Genomic DNA, 20,445 nt, shown 5'->3' with positions numbered 1-20,445 from the left:
TTACATCTTGCTTCTTCTTTAGTTTGCACCCATGCATTCTAACCGAATAGTGTGCACTTCTAAATTTAACTTATTACAGTAGAATCTTTAATATTTTTTCTCCACTAACACTTGCCTGATGTTCCGACCAATGGCAGAAAGCCATCTAATTCAGCTTCAGAACATAATTAGGACTTCAGAGTGTACAGTTCACAGCATGTGGATAACACGTTGTTTAGGAGGATCGGAGAGTTTTATGTATACCAGAGGATATTATTGACCATATAGGTTTTCTAGCAGGAGTTTCCTGTGTGTGTCTGGGAAAACCTCACAAGGCATAGTCATACCTTATAGTAAACACGAGAGATTCTGCAGATGCTGGAAATCCAAAGCAACACACACAAAATGCTGGGAGAACTCAGCAGGTCAGACAGCATCTATGAAATGAATATAAATTTGATGTTTCAGGATGAGACCCTTCTTCAGGAGTTGAAAGATGCTTGAATTTCCTCTTCGGTCAGATTCCTTCTTCTCTAGCCTTTTATCTTTCCAATCCACTAGGCTTCACTGGTCACCTCCTAGCTATCCTCCTTCCCCTCCCCCCCCCCCCATCTTTTTATTCTGGCATCTTCCCCTTTCCTCTTCAGTCCTGAGGAAGGGTCCTGGCCAAAATGTCAACTGTTTATCCATTTCATAAATGCTGCCTGACCTGCTGAGTTCCTCCGTCATTTTGTGTGTCTTATCTTAATATGTAGCTGTTTAGTGTAAACCTGGACAATTATCTCGAGTCAGAAGCAAACAGCATAGATATGGGCTTTTTGCCTCACCAAGTCAATGCCTAAAGAGAGGATGAGGCAACTGTGGCTGACAAAGACTACATAAATGCAGAAGGAAGAACATACTTTAAAAAAAATTAGTGGGAAGCTGGAGGATAAGGAATCTTTTAAGAAACCAATGGAAGGCAACAAAAGAAGCAATAAGGGCAGAAAAAATGAAATATGAAGGTAGACTAATCAATAGTATAAAAAGGAAACTAAAAGTTTATGTTCCTTACATATAAAATGAGTAAAGGACAGGCATTGGACTGCTGGAAAGTAACACAGCAGAAGTAGTAACAGAGAATTAAAAATAACAGACAAATTGAAGAAGTATTCTGCATCAGGCTTCACTGTGGAAGATACTAGCAACATGCTAGAAATTTGAGTTACGAAGGAGAAGGTGCTTGGGGATCTGAAAGGTTTGAAGGGGCTAAGGCTACATCCACACTAGACCGGATAATTTTGAAAAAGCCAGTTTTGTGTAAAAATGGTAGGCATCCACACCAAGCATTTTTGAAAATACCTCCGTCCACATTAAAACGGGTATATGGGCGAATCTCCTCCTACTGGGCACATGCAGGACACATCTACAGAAAACAAGCGACATGTTTAGTGTTGAATCTTGCTGTGAAAGTGTGCGTTTGTGCATTTACAGACTAGAAAAACTTAAAAGGAAATTGCCAAATGACAGACAGCTGTTGGCTCTCGCACAGGAGGACTTAAAACTAAAAAAAAACAAATACAGGCACGTATGCAGGTAACTGATAGGGAGTACATGGACAGTATGACCCAGCTGATGATGAACATTGAAAAACTGACTAACTGTTGCATTAATAAAGCATTTTGTTAAATGTATAAAACATGTCTGCATCAGTGTTATCTTGTATTTCCATACAATGTTACAGTAGGCTGTTACACATCTATTGTCAGAAAAGTATTTGCATAAATAGGTAAACCACCTTCATACAAGCAAGGGCAGAAAACAAGGCAAAGTGAGTATACTTATTTATTCAGTAAGTTATGGGTCGAAGTATTTGGGGAGTACATTTCTAACTCTTCTGGCTTCAGTCTCGTTGCTGTCTGTTCTGAAATTGTTAGGTTGTGCGGGGGTTGCGTTCAAGAAAACAATGAAATGCCGCACTGCTGCCACTATCTGTTCCGGCACGACAGACAGCGTTTCTAGAAATCTCTGGTTACCCTGTCCACACGACTCTGCCCAATCAGTGTTTTCAAATTTACACACTCTGGAGGACGTTTTAGAAAAGCTCCATTTTCAGGGGAGGAAAACGCTGGTTCAGTGTGGACAGAGGGTCAAAATGAAGAAAAAAAGCTTTGGTTACGGATTTATCCGATCTAGTGTAGATGTCACCTGGACAGGAAGGACCACACCCCAGGAAGAGGTAACATTAGTAGCAATCTTTCAAGAATTATTTGAGTCAGGAATTGTTCCACAGGACTGAAAATTATAAAATGTCTTTCTACTTTTTAAGAAGGGAGGGAGACAAAAGAATCCTGCACCAGGGATTTGGGAGCCTTAGTGCAAGATTTCCTAAAGGTTAACTTGGAGATAAGTTGTAGTAAGGAACGCAAATGCAATGTTGGCGTTCATTTTGAGAGGACTAGAATATGAAAGCTAAGATGTAATGCTAAGAATGATCTTGGGAATGAAATAAGTTAAAGTACGAGGAATGATTGATGACTTGGTCTGTACCCGCTGAAGAGTAGAAGGAGGAGAGGGAATCTCCTTGAAACTACTGAGTATTGAAAGACCTAGACAGAATGAAAGTGGAGAGGATTTGTCCGTTAGTGGGAGAATACCAGAGGGCACAGCCTCAGAATAAAAGGACATTCCTTTAGTACAGAGATACGGAGGAATTTTTGGAGAATTGGTGGAATTCATTGCCACAGACAGCTGTGAAGGACAAGTCATCGAGTATATTTAAAATGGAGAATGATAGGTTCTTGGTTTGTAAGGCTGTCAAAAGTTATGAGAGAAGGTAGAAGAATGGGGTTGAGAAAGAATAATAAATCAGCCAACTTGAATGGTGGAGCAGTTAGGATGGACTGAATGACCCAATTCTGCTTTTAAGTCTTATGATCTGAAAGACTATCAACACATTATTTACTCTGCGTCAATCCCATATTTCATCCCCGCCAAACAACTCTCCTAAATTCTACCACTCGCCCACAGTAAGTACAATTAACTGCATCTTTTCCCTGACCTTACTCTTGCACATTCCAGGATACAGGCAACTTTCTCATCTCCAAAGCAACTTAATTAAGCAGTAGCCTGCAAACATAAAGCTAAAACCATAAGACCATATGACATTGGAGCAGAATGAGGCCAGTTGGCTCATCGAGTTTGCTCCACCATTCCATCACGGCTGATTTATTATGCCTCACAACCCCATTCTCATGCCTTCTCCCCATAACCTTTGATGCCCTGACTAACCCAGAACCTATCTCTCTCCACTTTAAATATAGCCAGTGACCTGGCCTTCAAGCCATCTGTGGCAAAGAATTCTACACATTCACAATCCTCTGGTTAAAGAAATTCCTCCTCATCCCTGCGAAGCACCACTAGTTATCTCGCTTAATGTAAAAATAACAAAATGTACAGGAGTTATTCCCAGCTCCATGTTTACCTTTCAATTAGTTTTATGTTTTGGAGTTAAAAAACATAACAGCGGTGATGAGGAAGTTTTAAGATAAACCCGAGATGACTACCTATCTGCTGAAGCACAGAGAGACATTGCAGTTTTAAAAAAATGGAGCACTTTTTTTTCTTTGCAAGAGGAGAAAGACATTTGAGTCAAAAAAAGGCAGAATGTGGACACATTCCTGGGTTCATAAACAGTGAATATTGGGTGATAATAATTATAAATAATTTTTAAATATAGATAGGGCTGGCTACATCAGAAAGATTGATGTGTTCAATTGCACTACAGGTAATTGGATTTGATACACTGAGTGAATTGAGTGAATTTTTCACACAAATAAAATAACCAATGAAAAACAACCACTAACTGCTGAACGCATTGCATTTAAAGGCATACAGTTTGCTTAGAAGTTTAACTGATCCAACCATACCAGCTGAAATGAGCTTTGCTGATATTGTGAAAGTAATGAAGGAAAATTTACAACAGAAACCATTGTTGATTGCAAAACACTTTAGGTTTCATAAGCAGAATTGAAGAGATTGTCTGAGCATTGGCAGTTTGGTAACAGGCTAAATGATGCAGTGAGAGAACATAATTTGTGGAATCTTGCAAAAGAGCATTCAAAAATGTCTCCTAATTAAAGTACAACTCACATTTAAAAGAGCAGTTGAAATCACTGTATCAATGGAAACAGCAGACAGAGACATGATTCAGAAATAAAAGTGAGCATGAACAAATTTGCAACATCTAAACAGAAACTTGTCTGGGCGAACAAATTGTGTTACCATTATGGCAGGGGCTCACATACACCAGACCAACAAAGGTTTAAAGGCGAAACTTGCAGAAAATGCAACAAAGTGGAACACCATTTATTTTTGTTGCATATTGGGCAGAAAGAGAAAAAGATAAAAAAAGTCAAGTTGTAGTTTCAAAAAGAGCACAAATCTGCATGCTATTGATGAAAATTTGATAATGATGACATAACGATAACAGGACTGAGAACTTGAGATTTACAATGTGAAAACTAACATGAGACAAGCAATATGGGTTATACCAGAAGTGAGTAACAAATTAACTAAAATGGAATTAGACACTGGTTCAGCTGTTTCAGTCATTCCACAAAATGAGTTTGAACAGCATTTCAAAGATACTGAACTGGAGCCTGCAGGTATCCAACTAAGAACTTACACTGGAGAAAAGATAACTCAAACATAGCAAGGGTAAAATAGTGTTAAATGAAAATACCACACCCAATTTTATGGTCACAGTGTCTTCCACATACTTCTTAAAATTTGTGTTATTTTTTATTCCCTATTACTACTTCTCCTGTGCTATTTTCCAGCAGTCCGATGCTAAATCCTGCCTGCCTTTTACTCTTTTTCTACTGATACATGTGACTTAAGCTTCTCCCTCTCAAACCGCAGCATGAATTCAATCATATTATGATCACTGCCTCCTCAGTGTTCCTTTACATTAAGCTCCCTAATAAGACTACACAACACCCAATCTAAGATAGCCTTTTCTCAAGTAGGCTCAAGCACAAGCTGCTCTAAAAACCCATCTCAGAGGCATTCAACAAATTCCCTTGCTTGCAGCCCAACACCACTTGATTTCCCCAATCCCCTTGCAAATTGAAGTTCCTATTACAATTGTGTTATTACCCTTATTACTTGCCCTTTCCAGCTACCTTTGCAATCTCAACCCCATATCTTGGCTATGATTTGCAGGCCTAGATATGATTCCCTTAATGGTTTTTTTCACCCTTGTAAGCACGTTGGTCAGACAAAAATAAATGGACTGTACAGGGAAGAGTAAAAGATAAAATGTCAAATTGCAATTTCAAAAAGATCTGCAAGCTGTTACTGGAAATTCCGATAATGATGAGGACAGAGTAGCCTTGAGATTTACAATGTGAAAACTAACACTAGACAAGTAACATGGCTTACACCAGAAGTGAATGGCAAATTAATTAAAATGGAATGGACACTGGGGCTCAGCTGTTTCAGTCATTACACAAAATAAGTCTGAACAGATACTGAACTGAAGCCCTCTGATATCCAACTAAGAACTTATCCTGGAGAAGAGCTAATACATGTGGGAAAGACATTCATAATACTGAAATACAACAACCAACAAACTATATTGGACTTATTCGTAGAAAAAACAGGAGGGTCAGCATTTTGGGTCGTGATTGGCTGAGACAACCACAAGTTGATTGGAGATCTATCCGCCATTTGCATTCCACACCCCCTTGCAATGGAGTCAACTGAAAGCAAATTAGGAAAGGTACCAGATGAAGCCAAAGCAGTGTTCAAGGATGGTATTGGAAAACTGAGACATATCAAAGATAAAATAGTGTTAAATTAAAATGCCACACCCAAATTTTACAAAGCCTGTCTGTTTAATTATACTATGTTAAAGTTGTCAGTAAGCTAGATGGAAGGAATTCTTTCAAAAGGCTGAGCAAAGCCCATGGGCAACACCAGTGGTCCCAATAGCCACAAAAAAAAGGGTCTGTATTGAGTCTGTGGTGATTTTAAACTCACCATCGGCCCGGTACTGAAAGAAGATCCGTACCCTCTGCCCAGAATAGAGGATAATTCTACAAACCTTTCTGGAGGGAAACACTTCAGCCTATCTACAGATGGAGGTGGAAGAGTCCAAAGTGTTTCTCACCATAAACACTCACGGAGGGCTTTATCACTATATTAGGCTTGTTTTTGGAGTAGGACCTGCACTTACACTCTAGTAGAAAGCAACGGTGCTGCAAGGCTGCCCAGGCACTCATTGCTATCTGCATGACATCATTGTCAGACACAAGGAACATCTCCAAAATCTGAAGACAGTGTTAAAAGATTAGACAATTATGGGCTCAGGACGTGATGCAACAAGTGTGAATTCTTTAAACCAAGCATCACTTACTGTAGTCACAGAGTACAAATATCCATTGACACACAGGGATCACCCAGGGGTGCTGAGAAAATTCAAGCAGTGGTGGCTGCTCCAAGGCCACAGCTCGTGTCATAGTTGTGGTCCTTTTAATGATTTGTAAATTCATGTATTTACCAAACCTGGCTACTGTGCTCCACCCCTTGAACACATTACTACAGATCGGGAAGAAATGGCAATGGACAAGGCAGTGTGAGGTGGCTTTCCAAAAGGCAAAGGAAATGGTGACGACAGACACTGTACTCACACATTATGATGCACATCATCCAGTGAAAGTTGCCATGCACTGTTCAGGTTTCCAACACCTCACAAGGTGACTAGAGCTGTCAAACCACTTCCTGCAGTCCCAGAGTCAACTCCTACAACTACGGCAGAGGAGGCCCCTCAACTTGAGATTGTTTCAGAGTCATACATCTCTCCTGCCAAGCAGAGTGAACCCCCCCTTGTCTGGAAAAACCTTTTCCCACAAGGGTAAGAAATCTTCCACAGAGATAAAATATTTAGGCCTGAGTGTAACAATTTATAATTTACTATGCTGTGGATGTCTATATAGTAGTTGTATTATACAGTAGATTGTATATACAGTATATATGTATACAAGTTGAGATGAATTCTATATTGAATTGGAGTTTATAGCTAAGCTGGGAGGTGTATTGTGTATTTAATGTTTCAGTAATATTTGAGTAATATTGTAAATGTTGTGGCGACCCACTTTCTGCGCAGGCGAACCGGCTCACAGATAGCCAGCACGTGGAGAGAGACTTTGGTAATGCACCTCTGACATCATTTCCACCTGGAGAGGGTGGGCGCTAGGGATTAAATGCCAGCGCCGCCAAGTTCGAATAAACTAGTCTCGAAACGACTTACCGACTGCATGTTGTTGTCTCTAGCTCTGTATGTAGTACATCGCTACATTGGTGACCCCGACGGTCCAAACGGGATTTGGACCAAAGATGACTGATTCTTCATCTGTTCACTCAGTTTTGCTAAAACTGCCAACTTTCTGGATGCTGCGACCACGCGTGTGGTTTAGCCAAGCAGAAGCCCAGTTCCAGATTCGGCAGATATCCTCTGATTCCACGCTTTACTATCACGTGGTAAGCGCCCTCGACCAGGAGACGGCCGCCCAGGTTGCGGATTTCATACAGTCGCCCCCGGAAGAAGGCAAATATGAAGCATTCAAAGCGCTGCTCATTGGGACCTTTGGCCTCTCACGGCATGAGCGGGGTGCCCACCTGCTTCACCAGGATGGTTTGGGAGACAGGCTGCTGTCAGCATTGATGAACGAGATGCTGGCCCTGGCTGACGGACACAAGCACTGCCTCATTTTCGAGCAAGCGTTCCTAGAGCAACTGCCCGAGCACATATATCTGCTGCTGGCTGATGCAGATTTCAGCGACCCCCAGAAGGTAGCGGCCCGGGCAGACGTGCTGTGGAAAGCCAAGAGGGAGAGCGTGGTGTCCGTTGGTCAGATTACCAGGCCACGCGCCCAACAACAGACCAGACCAGGCCTGGCAGGGGGGTGCACACAACACAGAGGCAGGAGTGAGGAGGACAGTGAACAATGGTGTTTCTACCACCAGTGGTGGGGCACAGAAGCCCGCCGTTGTCATCTGCCCTGCGAGGGCCAGGGCCAGGGCCAGCTGCTGCTAATGACTATGGCGGCTGGCCACCAGGACAGCCTCTTGTACGTCTGGGACAAACAGTCAGGACGCTGCTTCTTGGTCGACACCGGAGCGGAAATCAGCGTCTTGCCCCCGACGGGGTACGACACCCGCAACAGGAAGCCTGGACCCACTCTGAGGGCCGCTACAGCACCCGCACAGTGCAGCTGCAGTTCGGAACCAGCCGGTTCAGGTGGGACTTCACACTGGCCAGGGTGGCCCAACCACTCCTGGGGGTGGACTTCTTGCGAGCTCACAGCCTGCTGGTCAACTTGCAAGGGAAAAGACTGGTACATGCCGAGACTTTCCAGACATTCTCCCTGAGTGAAGCCAAGTTGCCGGCCCCACACCTGGACTCCATCATGCTGTCGGACAATGAATTCACCTGAATCCTGGCAGACTTTCCATCGATTCTGGCACTGCAGTTCACAGCAGCCATGCCCAGACCCAGGGACCACCCCTCCATGCCCGCGCACGAAGGCTTCCCCCCGGAGAAGCTCCGCCTGGCGAAGGAGGAGTTCAAGTGGATGGAGGAATTAGGGATCGTACAGAGGTCCGACAGCCCATGGGCCTCCCCACTGCACATGGTGCCCAAAGCAGCTGAGGGTTGGAGACCATGCGGCGACTACCGCAGACTGAACGAGGCTACAACTCAAGACTGCTACCCCGTGCCGCACATACAGGACTTTGCAGCAAACCTGCACGGGGCAAGAATCTTTTCCAAAGTAGACCTCGTCCGGGGATACCATCAAATGCCGGTACACCCTGAAGACATCCCCAAAGCAGCACTCATCACCCCGTTTGGCTTGTTCGAGTTCCTCCGAATGCCGTTTGGCCTGAAGAATGCCGCACAGATGTTCCAGCGGCTAATGGACGTGGTGCGACGCGGCCTGGACTTTGTGTTCATCTATTTGGACGACATCCTTATAGCCAGCAGTTGTCGTCAGGAGCATCTGTCCTGCCTCCGCCAGCTCTACTCCCGCCTGAGTGATTTCGGCCTCACGATCAACCTGGCCAAATGCCAGTTCAGTCTCGACACTATCGACTTCCTGGGCCACAGGATTACCAAAGACGGGGCAACATCTCTGCCCGCCAAGGTAGACGTGATCCGCCCAACATGGTCAAAGGCCTGCAGGAGTTCGTTGGTATGGTGAACTTCTACCACCGCTTCCTCCCCTCAGCAGCCCGTATCATGCGCCCTTTGTACACCCTGATGTCGGGTAAAGGCAAGGGCATTACTTGGGACGAGGAGGCCGTGGCCGCTTTCATTACAGCCAAGGAAGCCTTGGCAGATGCCGCGATGCTGGTGCACCCCAGAACAGACGTTCCGACAGCCCTCACAGTGGATGCATCTGACACAGCAGTCGGTGGGGTGCTGGAGCAACTCATTGAGGGGCGCTGGCAACCCCTGGCGTTCTTCAGCAAGCACCTACGACCACCTGACCTCAAGTACAGTGCTTTCGACCGGGAGCTGTTGGCACTGTATCTGGCAATCTGGCATTTCAGGTACTTCTTAGAAGGCAGGCCATTCACTGCGTTCATGGACCACAAACCGTTGACCTTTGCGTTCACGAAGGTGTCCGATCCCTGGTCAGCTCGCCAGCAGCGACATCTGTCCTGCGTCTCCGAGAACATGACGGATATCCAGCATGTCTCAGGAAAGGACAACGTCGTGGCGGACACACTCTCCAGACCAGCTGTCCAGGCCCTGTCCCTGGGGGTGGACTATGCAGCACTGGCAGAGGCGCAGCAGGCAGATGACGAGATGCCCAGCTACAGGACTGCAGTCTCCAGTTTGCAGCTGCAGGACTTTCTCGTAGGCCCAGATGAGAGGACCCTCCTGTGCGACATGGCTACCGGCCAACCTCACCCCATCGTCCCGGCAGGCGGCAAGTTTTCGACTCCATACACAGTTTGACGCACCCATCTATCGGGACAACTGTCTGGCTGGTCTCCAGCAAGTTCGCATGGCACGGACTTCACAAGCAGGTCAGTGAATGGGCCAGAACGTGTGCGCAGTGCCAAACAGCCAAGGTGCAGCGGCACACTAAAGCCCCACCGCAGCAGTTCAAACCCACCCACCGGAGGTTCGACCACATTCATGTGGATATCGTGGGCCCCCTACCAGTGTCCCGAGGAGTGCGGTACCTCCTAACTATGGTAGACCAGTTCACGAGGTGGCCAGAGGCGGTCCCGCTCACCGACACATCTGCTGATTCCTGCGCCCGAGCACTGATTGCAACCTGGGTAGCACGCTTTGGGGTACCGGCCCACATTACCTCTGACAGAGGTGCCCAGTTAACCCCCAGCCTGTGGTTGGCTGTGGCCAGCCTTTTGGGAATGCAGCTACACCACACAATTGCCGATTACCCACAGTCGAACAGACTAGTGGGGCGTTTCCACCGTCACTTGAAGTCGGCTCTCATGGCCCGCCTGAGAGGACCTAACTGGGTGGACGAGATTCCCTGGGTCCTGCTTGGAATTCGCACAGTGCCCAAAGAGGATCTGCACACCTTGTCGGCCGAGTTGGTGTACGGCGCACCCCTGGCTGTCCCAGGAGAGTTCATACCAGCCCCAGAGGGCAAGAGGAAGAACCCGGAGCAGCCCTGGACAGACTATGCAAGAGGCTCAGCAACCTGGCCACCGTACCAACTTCACAGCACGGATGGACCCTGACTCATGTACCCAAAGACCTACAGAACTGTAAGATTGTGTTGTTATGCCTGTGCCCCAACTTTGAGGGGTCGAAGGGTACAAAGTAGCCCCCTCCTTTTTGAGAATCACAAGATCGCTATTAATTCGGGTCTGGGACCCAGGAAATGAGAGAGAGACACGCAGGATCCTCAAGGTTTGGAATGTGTCCTGGGCCTCCGAGAGACAAAGCCACGGATAACGGCCATTATCTCTTGGAGACGGAATTGTGCATTGAGTACTGTACTATTCATCGAAGCCCGCAGGCAATGAACAGAGGGGGTTGGTGGAGGGATTGCATCATCCCAACCTGATTGACATCTGAGATCCTGTGAGTCAGGATAAAAGAGGGTCTGGGGAACAGCCCCTTTAGACGCACCAGGAGAAATGCTAGAAATCTCGAGACAGCGTAATAGCCACAGCCGGTGGAAAGCCCACGTGCGTCCTTTTCCATTTGCCTCAGAGTTGGTGGGCCTGACCACAGAAGACGGCTCAGCTAAATAGCAAAAGGAGCTAGTCACCTGTGACCAGCTACACCAACGGAACTCTCGAAGGATCGACATCATAAAGAGGAAAACGGGCAAGTTCTAAGAAAAATCCATCTCTCTCTCTCCAACAAAAAGCTGCAGCCTGCATGAACTTGAGTGACTTTTATATTTCCATCGGACAATACATTATCCCCTAGACAACGACAGAGCTATTTCTTAGTGATTATTATTATACCCGCGCTTTTAGATTTAGTATTGACGATGTATATTATCTGTATGTTTGCATTGATATTATTTTTGTGTATTTTTATCAATAAATATTGTTAAAAATAGTACCATCAGACTTCAACAGACCTCTCTATCTTTGCTGGTAAGTGACCCAGTTACGGGGTACGTAACAGTTTGTACGAAGGGGTGGACACCGCGCACTGCTACAGCGGCCGTACGAGGGGCTGTTCAAGGTGATCAACAACAACGGGTCCACGTACGTTCTGGACATTGGGGGGAAAGAGGAGGTTTTCACGGTGGACCGACTCAAACCAGCCCATGTGGACTTGGCGCAGCCGGTCGAGGTTCAGGTACCGCGGCACAGAGGCAGACCTCCCAAACAGAGGCTGATCCAGACCGTGGACATTGGAGGATGTATCGCCGGTTCTGGGGGGAGGGTTTATGTGGCGACTCACTTTCTGCGCAGGTGAACTGGCTCACAAATAGCCAGCGCGCGGGGAGAGACTTCGGTAATGCACCTCTGACGTCATTTCCGCCCGGAGAGGGTGGGTGCTAGGGATTAAATGCCAGCGCTGCGAAGTTTGAATAATCTATCGTCTCGAAACGACTTACCGACTGCGTGTTGTCTCTAGCTCTGTATGTAGTACATCGCTACAATGTATTGTTTAATTAAGCATTCCTTGTTTACATCACTAACTTGGTCTCTATATAAAAGTATGCAAATTGTATATGTCACCGTGCCAACGTGTCATATGTGCACATCTCACTTAAAGAGAGAATCACAAAACTAAGTGTACACAAGCTATTTCTGGCTCCATGGTTTTCTTTGAATTAGCTTGATGTTTCAGAGTGACAAAGGTCAAAAGTCTTCTGAAAATCCAAGTTAACAACATTCACTGGCTCTATCTTACCTATTCTTTCATCAAAGAATTTCAACTGGTTTGTCAGGCAAGATTCCCCTTATGGTAACTAAGACTTATGCCTATTTTGTCATGTGCCTCCAACTACCCCAAATCCTCACTGTCACAGATGGCTGTGAAAGGCAAGACATCAGGTATATTTAAGCAGACATTGAAGGGTCAAAGGTTATGGAAAGATAGCAGGAAAATAGTGTTGAACCATGGTCGATTCTATCTAACAATTTCCCTACCGGAGTTCAAATTATCAGCAAGTCCTGTTAGATCACAAAGCTGATACAAGAGCCTAAAGTTCCTCACTCAATGATTCAGCTTCTACCCTCTGTCATTATATTTCTGTATTGTCTATGAACCCATAAACAGTATTCCATTATTCATAAACATGAGAAATTCTGCAGATGCTGGAAATCCAAAGCAACACACAAACAATGTTGGAGGGAGCCAGCATCTATGGAAATATGTAAACAGTTGATGTTTTGGACCAAGGCCCCTCATCAGGACTGGAAAGGAAGGGGAGAAGTCAGAATTAAGTAGATAGTGGGAGTGGAGGAAAAAGTACAAGGTGATAGGGACAGGTGAAACTGGAAGGGGGGAGGGGGTGAAGTAAAGAACTATGAAGTTGATTGGTGCAAGAGGTAAAGGGCTGGAGAAGGAGAAATCTGATAGGAGAGGACAGAAAACTATGGAAGAAAGGGAAGGGGAGGAGCACCAGAGGGAGATGATGGACAGGTAGGAAGAGAAGGTGTGAGAGGGAATGAAGAATGGGGAATGGTGAAGGAGAGGAGTGTGGGGCAATTACTGGAAGTTCAAGAAATTGGTATTCATGCCATCATGTTGGAGGTAACCTAGATGGTATATAAAGTTTTGCTCCTCCAAGCAACACTTGTGGCCTCATTGTGGCAGTACAGGAGGCCATGGACTGACATGTTGGTATGGGAATGGGAAGTAGAATTGAAATGGGTAGCCATCAGGAAATCCCACTTTTTGTGGCAGTAAAGGAGCCCGGTGAAGGGGTTTCCGTATCTACATCGGGTCTCACCGATACACATGAGGCCACACCGGATACAGTAGATAATCCCAACAGACTTGCAGGTGAAGTTTCACCTCACCTGGAAGGACTGTATGAGGCCCTGAATGGTAGTGAGGGAGGAGGTGCAGGGGCAGATGCTCCACTTGCAAGGGCAAGAGCCTGGAGGGAGATCAGTGGGGACTGATGAGTGGACAAGGGAGTTGTGGAGGGAGTAATCTCTGCCAAAAGTGGAAAGCTGGGGGGAGGGATAGATGTACTTGGTGGTGGGATGCCATTGGGGAAGGCAGTAGTTACAAAGAATCACTGTTTATGCTGGATGCGGAGGCCTGCTTGGTGGTAGGTGAAGACAAGAGGAACCTTATCCCTGCTGTTGTGGCAGGAGGATAGGGTGAGGGTAGATGTGCGTGAAATGGAAGAGATGAGTGTGAGGGCTGCGCTAATGGCGGAGGAAGAGAAGCCCCTTTCTTTTAAGGGGGGGTATCTCAATTATTCTGGAATGAAAAGCCTTATCCTGGGAGCAGATGCGGTGGAGACGGAGGAACGTTTTTACAAGTGATAGGGTGGAAGGAGGTATAGTCCAGATAGCTGTGAGAGTCAGTGGATTCATAGAAATAGATCTCTATTATTCATTTTATTTGTACCGTTTACTTATTTATGCAATTTTATGTCTTTGCACAGTAGTGCCGCCGCAAAACACAAGATGGTGATAATAAACCTGATTCTGATCAGGTATATGAAACGAATAATAGACCGCACTGCATTTTTGTGAGGATGGGGCGATTAATACAAAGCGAGCTTTCATCGTGTATTTGCATTGCTCGTTTTTATTCCCGCACAGACTTCTCGCTATGTCTGCAGGAAAGTATTACCAAAATATTGGCTCAGTTTCCTAGCTTCGTAATTTCCAAAATGTTAACCTTTCCTTGCCATTACGACATTTTGCTTTACCTTCAAAATCACAGTACTGGATTTTGCCTCAACCGCAATAAAACCCCGGAACTTCTCTGCAGCGAGGGTGCCGCCCTGTGTTCGATGCCGTCCAATCAGAGGGCGGCCCCAAGGCTACGGTCAAAGCTTCTATCGAAGTAGCCAATCGCTGGAGGGCCGAGTGTTTGAATTTAGAGACTGACGAATCAAGCATTCTCTTTCCGCCCGAGACTTTTGAAACGGGCCAATTAAAGATCAGGGCGGTTCAGGAGAAGCGGGCGCTTTCTGAAGTTGACCAATGGGAATCCTCGATGGGTTGGCGTCTTTCGCGGTTGGTGACCCCCGGGTTTTAAACTGGAGGCGCAGGAATTTGAAAATCGGGCTGTTGGTGCTGGCGGAGCTGCGGGCTCAGGTGTGCGCTCGTCTTTGCCTCTGTGCGGGTAAACGGGGCTTGGTCTGAGGGTGGTGCCAGGGGCGGGTGGGTTTTCCAGGGATCGCGGCGCAGGCTCCTCTCGGGACCAGGGATCGTGCGTAAACCTGCAGGTCGATCGCAAGTTCCTCCTTCACTGATCAGTAAACCTGCGGGTGCATTTCTGCGTTTCTTCAGTGATCACGGATTAACTTCCCGGTGTTTTCCTCCAGGGATCAGTGATCACGGATTAACTTCCCGGTGTTTTCCTCCAGGGATCAGTGATCAGGAGTAAATTTGGGATGAACGTGCAGTGTAAACCCACCGAGTCAGGGTTAAAAGAATTAATCTTGGGCTCATTTACTGCAAACCAAGTATGCTGAAGAGTACTGAATACAATGCAAACCGTTGTAATCACAGTCGGTATTGATCAGTATGTAATTCGCGTGGAGTAAAAGAGGCTGGAAGTACCAAACAGTCAAAACTCCATAGATACAAACAACGGAGGATCGTTTTTAAGTACCGTAGTTAGATGAGTGGATAATTTCTCTTGCTAAACATTAGATCTTCTGCTGTTAACTGCATCCCATTGGCCTAAATTGTCTGTACCTATTTACAGCAACATCCACCGATTGTACCCAGTGGGTAGTGCACGTGTCGGACATTATTTTCAGTCATAACTGAAACAATTACGAACATTTTTGGCTGTATGAATGAATAGATATGTCATTGATTCTACAATACACAATGCACTGTCATTTAGAAATTTCTACATTCTTTCCTGAAGGCTGTGATATATTTTTAAAGATACATTTTAAGGAAAATGAGTTGGGCTGTGGAAGAGTGGAAAGAAGGTCTTCCAACAAAGGCACTTCAGAAAATCCAAGAAATTGAAATTCAGCTAGATAAACTCAAAAAAGAACGTCAACAGCGACAATTCCAGGTTGAAACCTTGGAAGCTGCACTGCTGAAACAAAAACAAAAGGTGACTGTTTTTTCACTTATTAGTGTTTTAGTTGCTTTTGAGGTTTGGGATTGTTTATTAGATGATAGTTTGCTAAAATGAGTTCTGAGAAGCTGGAAAGTGACTTTGCACATTGTTAAAGTTGCTATTCAAAGAGAATAATGTGTATTAATATTTTGATATTCATTTTATCTGATTATGTGATGATAAGCATCAATAAAAGTTTATTTTTGTTCATTTACTGACACCCACCTTTTAGTTTTAAAAGTGACACTTGCCTGCATAGCCGCAGCGACAGCAGCGTTTTATCTCGAAAGTGTTTCTGGATTTTATGAAGTCTGTTTTCCCGTTACAATACATAAAATCGTGGTGCACTCTGTTGTGGGCATATGGATGTAATTGGGTGGCGTGGGCCTGTTGATCCAGAGGGGCCTTTACTGTGATGTATCAACAAATAAATGACATTTCCCGTGCCCCGCCTCCTATACGCAGTGCCCTGATTGAAAGCGAACATGCTGAATGTATTCATCACTTAGCCTATGATACCTCTTTCAGCAAACAATGTGTGGTGAACTACATATACCTGTCTGGACACGCCCCCGCTGACTGCCCCTGTGGCTCCTCCCACAGACCCCTGTATAAAGGCGATCAAGGCCTGAGCCTGGCCTCTCAGTCTCCAGGATGTAGTATGGTGGTCACTCACTGCTTGTTCCTTCTTCCAGTCAATAAAAGTTGATATCTCGCCTTTACCTCTCAGAGAGAGTTATTGATGGTGCATCACAAGGTACTTGTACTCCTGTTCCAACCATTCACTGTGTAAATCCTATTCCGATTTGACTTCCCAAAGTGCACCTTAGAGTCATAGAACACTACAGCATAGAAACAGGCCCTTTGGCTCACCCACTCCACGCCGATCCGTTAATCTGCCTAGTCCCATCGACCTGCACCCAGAAAATAGCCCTCCATACCCCTTCCATCCATGTCCAAACTTCTCATAAATGTTGAAATCCACATCTTCCGATGGCAGCTCGTTCCATATGCTCTCCACAGTCAGAGTGAAGAAGGGTCCTTCATGTTCCCCTTAAACATTTCTCCTTTCACCCTTAACCTCTAGTTCTAGTCTTTGCCAATCTATGGGGAAAAAAGCCTGCTTGCATTTACCCTATCTATATCTCTTTGTATACCTCCATCAAATCTCCCTTCATTCTCCTAAAATACAGGAAATAAAGTCCTAATCTATTCAACCTTTTCCTAGAACTCAGGTCCTCAAATCCCAGAGAAATCCTTGTAAATTTTCACTGCATTCTTTCAATCGTACTTGTGTCTTTTCTGTAGGTAGGTGACCAAAGCTGGACATAATATTCCTAATTAGACTTCAGTAACATCTTGTACAATTTCATTGTGACATCCCAATTCCTGTACTGAATACATTGATTTATGAAGGCCAATATGCAAAAGATTTCCTTACAATCCTGTCTATCCTGTCTATCATTGATGCTACTTTCAAGGAATTATGGATCCACCACACTCCTCAGTGCCCTACTGTTCACCATGTAAGACCTACCCTGGTTGATCGTATCGAAGTGCAACACCTCACATGCACTAAATTTCATCTGCCATTTTGCAGCCCATTTTACCAGCTGATTCAGATCCCACTGCAAGCTTCGCTGTCCACTACACCTCCAATCTTGATGTCCCCTGTAAATTTGCTGATCCAGTTCACCACACGTAGATTGTTGATGTAGATGACGAACAGCAATAGATCCAGTACCAGTCCTTGTGGCACACCACTAGTCACAGGCCTTGAGTCAGAGGCCACCATCTACAACCACTCTTGGGCTTCTGCAAAGCTAATATTTAATCCAATTTACTACCTCGTCTTGAACGCCAAGCAACTGAGCCTTCTTGTCTCACCTCCCTTGTGGGACATTTTCAAAAGCCTTGCTAAAGTCCATGTAAACACCACCCACTGCCCTGTAGACACAACCCATTAACTTGTCTTCATGAATATTTCTGGTAACTTTCTCAAAAAAAACACTATAAAATTGGTTAAACATGACCCATTATACATAAAGCTATGTTGCCTAACCCTAATCATCCAAATCCAAGTCTATCCAAATACTTATATATCTGGACCCTTAGAATACCTTACAATAACTTTCCCACTATGATGTCAGGCTCACTAGTTTATAATTTCCTGGCTTATTCTTAGAGGCTTTCTTAAACAGTGGAACAACATTAGCTATCTTCCAGTTCTCCAGCATCTCACCCCTGGCTAAGGATATTTTAAATATCTACCAGGGGCCCTGCAGTTTCTGCACTAACCTCCCACATCGTCCAAAGAAACACCTTGTCAGGCCCTGGGGATATATCCATCTTAATTTGCCTCGCTTCTTTTGACTCTTTGTCTGTCTCCTGAGTTAATACAGATTCAAAAAAAATCCATTTAAGATCTCTTTTGGCTCCATGCTTAGATTACCACTCTGATCTTCCAGAGGACCAATTTTGTCCCCTGCTATCCTTTTGCTCATATATCTATAGAAGTCCTGAGGATTCTCCTTCAGCTTGCCCTGCTAAACCAACCTCATCTCTTATCTTAGCTGCCCTTGGTGTTCTCTTGCATTTCTTGTTCTCATCAAGTACCTCAGTTGTTCCGGCCTATACCCGTATGTACCTCCTTCCTTTTCTTAACCAGGACCTGTTATCCCTGCCTTTTATTCTGACAGGAACATACAAACTCTTTACTCTCAAAATTTCACCTTTTGAAGGCTTCCCACTTAACAATTATACATTTGCCAGAAAACAATCTGTTCCAATCCACACTTGACAGATCCTTTTATCAAAATCCTTTCTCCAATTTATAATCTCATCTAGAGGGTCAGACCTATCCTTTTCTATAATTACTTTTAAACTAATGGCATTATAATCCCCAGATTCATCTTTTATCACCTGCTCTGTTTTATTCCCTAATATGAGATCTAGTACCACACTCCATGTACTCTATTGAATGGGACTTCTACATACTGATTCAGGAAACTTTCCTTAACACATTTAACAAACTCTATCCCATTCAGCATTTTTACTATTGGATGGTCTATAATATAATCCTATTAACATGGTCAACTCTATCTTATTCCTCATTTCCACCCATATAATCTTAGTAGACAAGCTCTGCATTGACATTTTCCCTGTTAAGTAATGCCACCCTTCCTCCTTTTATCAAGTCTAAATCAATGGAACCCCAGGACATTGAACAGCCAGCCCTGCCCCTCCTGGAACTTAGTCTCACTAACGGCTACAATGCCACACTGTCATAATTCCACATGCTGATCTGTGCCCTAAGTTCATCAGCTTTTCCTGCATTACTCCTCGCATTGAAATATTCACAACGCAGAACATTTGTCCCACTGTGGTTGACCTTTAGATTCCTGACTTTGTATGTGGGTTTAACAACATCTTTCTCCACAACCACTCCACTGTCTGTTCTGGTGCATTGGTTCCTATCGCCCTGCAACTCTAGTTTAGCCCTCCCTGCGCAGCACTAGCAAACCTTTCTGAAAGGTTATTAGTCCCTTCCAATTCAGGTGTAAACCATCCCATTTATACTGGAACCATCTTCCCTGGAAGAGAGCCCAACGATCCAAAGATCAAGCCCCTCCTCTTGCACCATCTCCTGAGCCACATGTTCAACTGTATGATCTTCCTATTCCTGGCCTCACTAGTACATGGCACAGGTAGTAATCCTGAGATCACAGCCTTGGAGGTCCTGTCCTTTAACTTAGCACCTAACTCCCTGAACTCACTTTGCAGGACCTCGTCACCCATCCTACCTATGTCATTGGTACTGATGTGGATCACAACTCTGGCTGCTCACCCTGCTGTGGACTTGATCAAGATGTCCCTGACCCCAGCATCTCGGAGGCATCTGAGAATCTTGTTCTCGTCCATGGAACTTCCTTCCTGTTCTTCTAACCGATGAAGCCCTATCACTACAGCTTGCCTCTTCTCCCCTCTTCCCTTCTGAGCCACAAAGCCAGAGACCTGACCTCTGCTATGTCATTCCACCCACCCCACCCCGCCACCAGCAACAGTATTCAAAGTTGTATACATGTACCTGTTGTTGAGCAGAACAGCTACAGGGCTATTCTGCACTGGCTACCTATCCCTTTTCCATCTCCTGACAGTTGCCGTTTCCTGTGTGCCTCACCTTGGGAATAACTACTTCTCTGTATGTTGTGTCTATCAATGTCTTGGCCAACCAGATGATCCGGAATTCATCCAGTTCCAGCTCCTTAACATGGTCTTTTAGAAGCCGCAGCTGAATGTATTTCTCTCGGTGTTGTCCTTAGGGATACTGGAGGTCTTCTTGCCTTCTGATGTCGCACCGGAGGAGCATTCCACTGTCCTGCCTGGCATCCCTGCTGCTCTAGATGTGCGATAAGAAAGAAAGTATTAAAATGGGAAAAAAAATTACCCATGGCCTATGCTTCTCGCTGTAGCCTCTATGAGCCAAAGCCTTAATTCCCCACTCTGTAAAACTGGCCCACTCCCACAATGGCCACTCTGCTTAAAGATAACTTCTTTTTATTGATCATTGTCAAGTGCTTAATACTACTTCATACCTGTCTGAATTGCCAGTCGTTTGCTAACCCTCAGCCCAATATCCTCTTGTAATTTTCATAACCACTTATAATTTGTTTTCATAACTTATTCCTACTTTT

The 20,445-nt window shown here is 45.1% G+C and overlaps 1 protein-coding gene across 1 annotated transcript in view; it reads left to right on the top strand.

Moving 5' to 3' along the window:
- Nucleotides 1-15,583: 15,583 nt before the first annotated feature.
- The window catches only part of cenpf (centromere protein F), a 56,087-nt gene continuing 51,225 nt past the window's right edge, over nucleotides 15,584-20,445 (top strand). Inside the window, exon 1 of the mRNA XM_059985848.1 lies at nucleotides 15,584-15,745. Within this exon, the coding sequence (XP_059841831.1) occupies nucleotides 15,584-15,745 (162 nt within the window). The remainder of the gene's footprint in view (nucleotides 15,746-20,445) is intronic.

The sequence above is a fragment of the Hypanus sabinus genome, chromosome 12 (assembly GCF_030144855.1).
Source record: "Hypanus sabinus isolate sHypSab1 chromosome 12, sHypSab1.hap1, whole genome shotgun sequence".
NCBI classification, from domain to species: domain Eukaryota; kingdom Metazoa; phylum Chordata; class Chondrichthyes; order Myliobatiformes; family Dasyatidae; genus Hypanus; species Hypanus sabinus.
The sequence above is the reverse complement of the archived record's forward strand: the minus strand, read 5'-3'. Positions and strand labels throughout refer to the sequence as shown.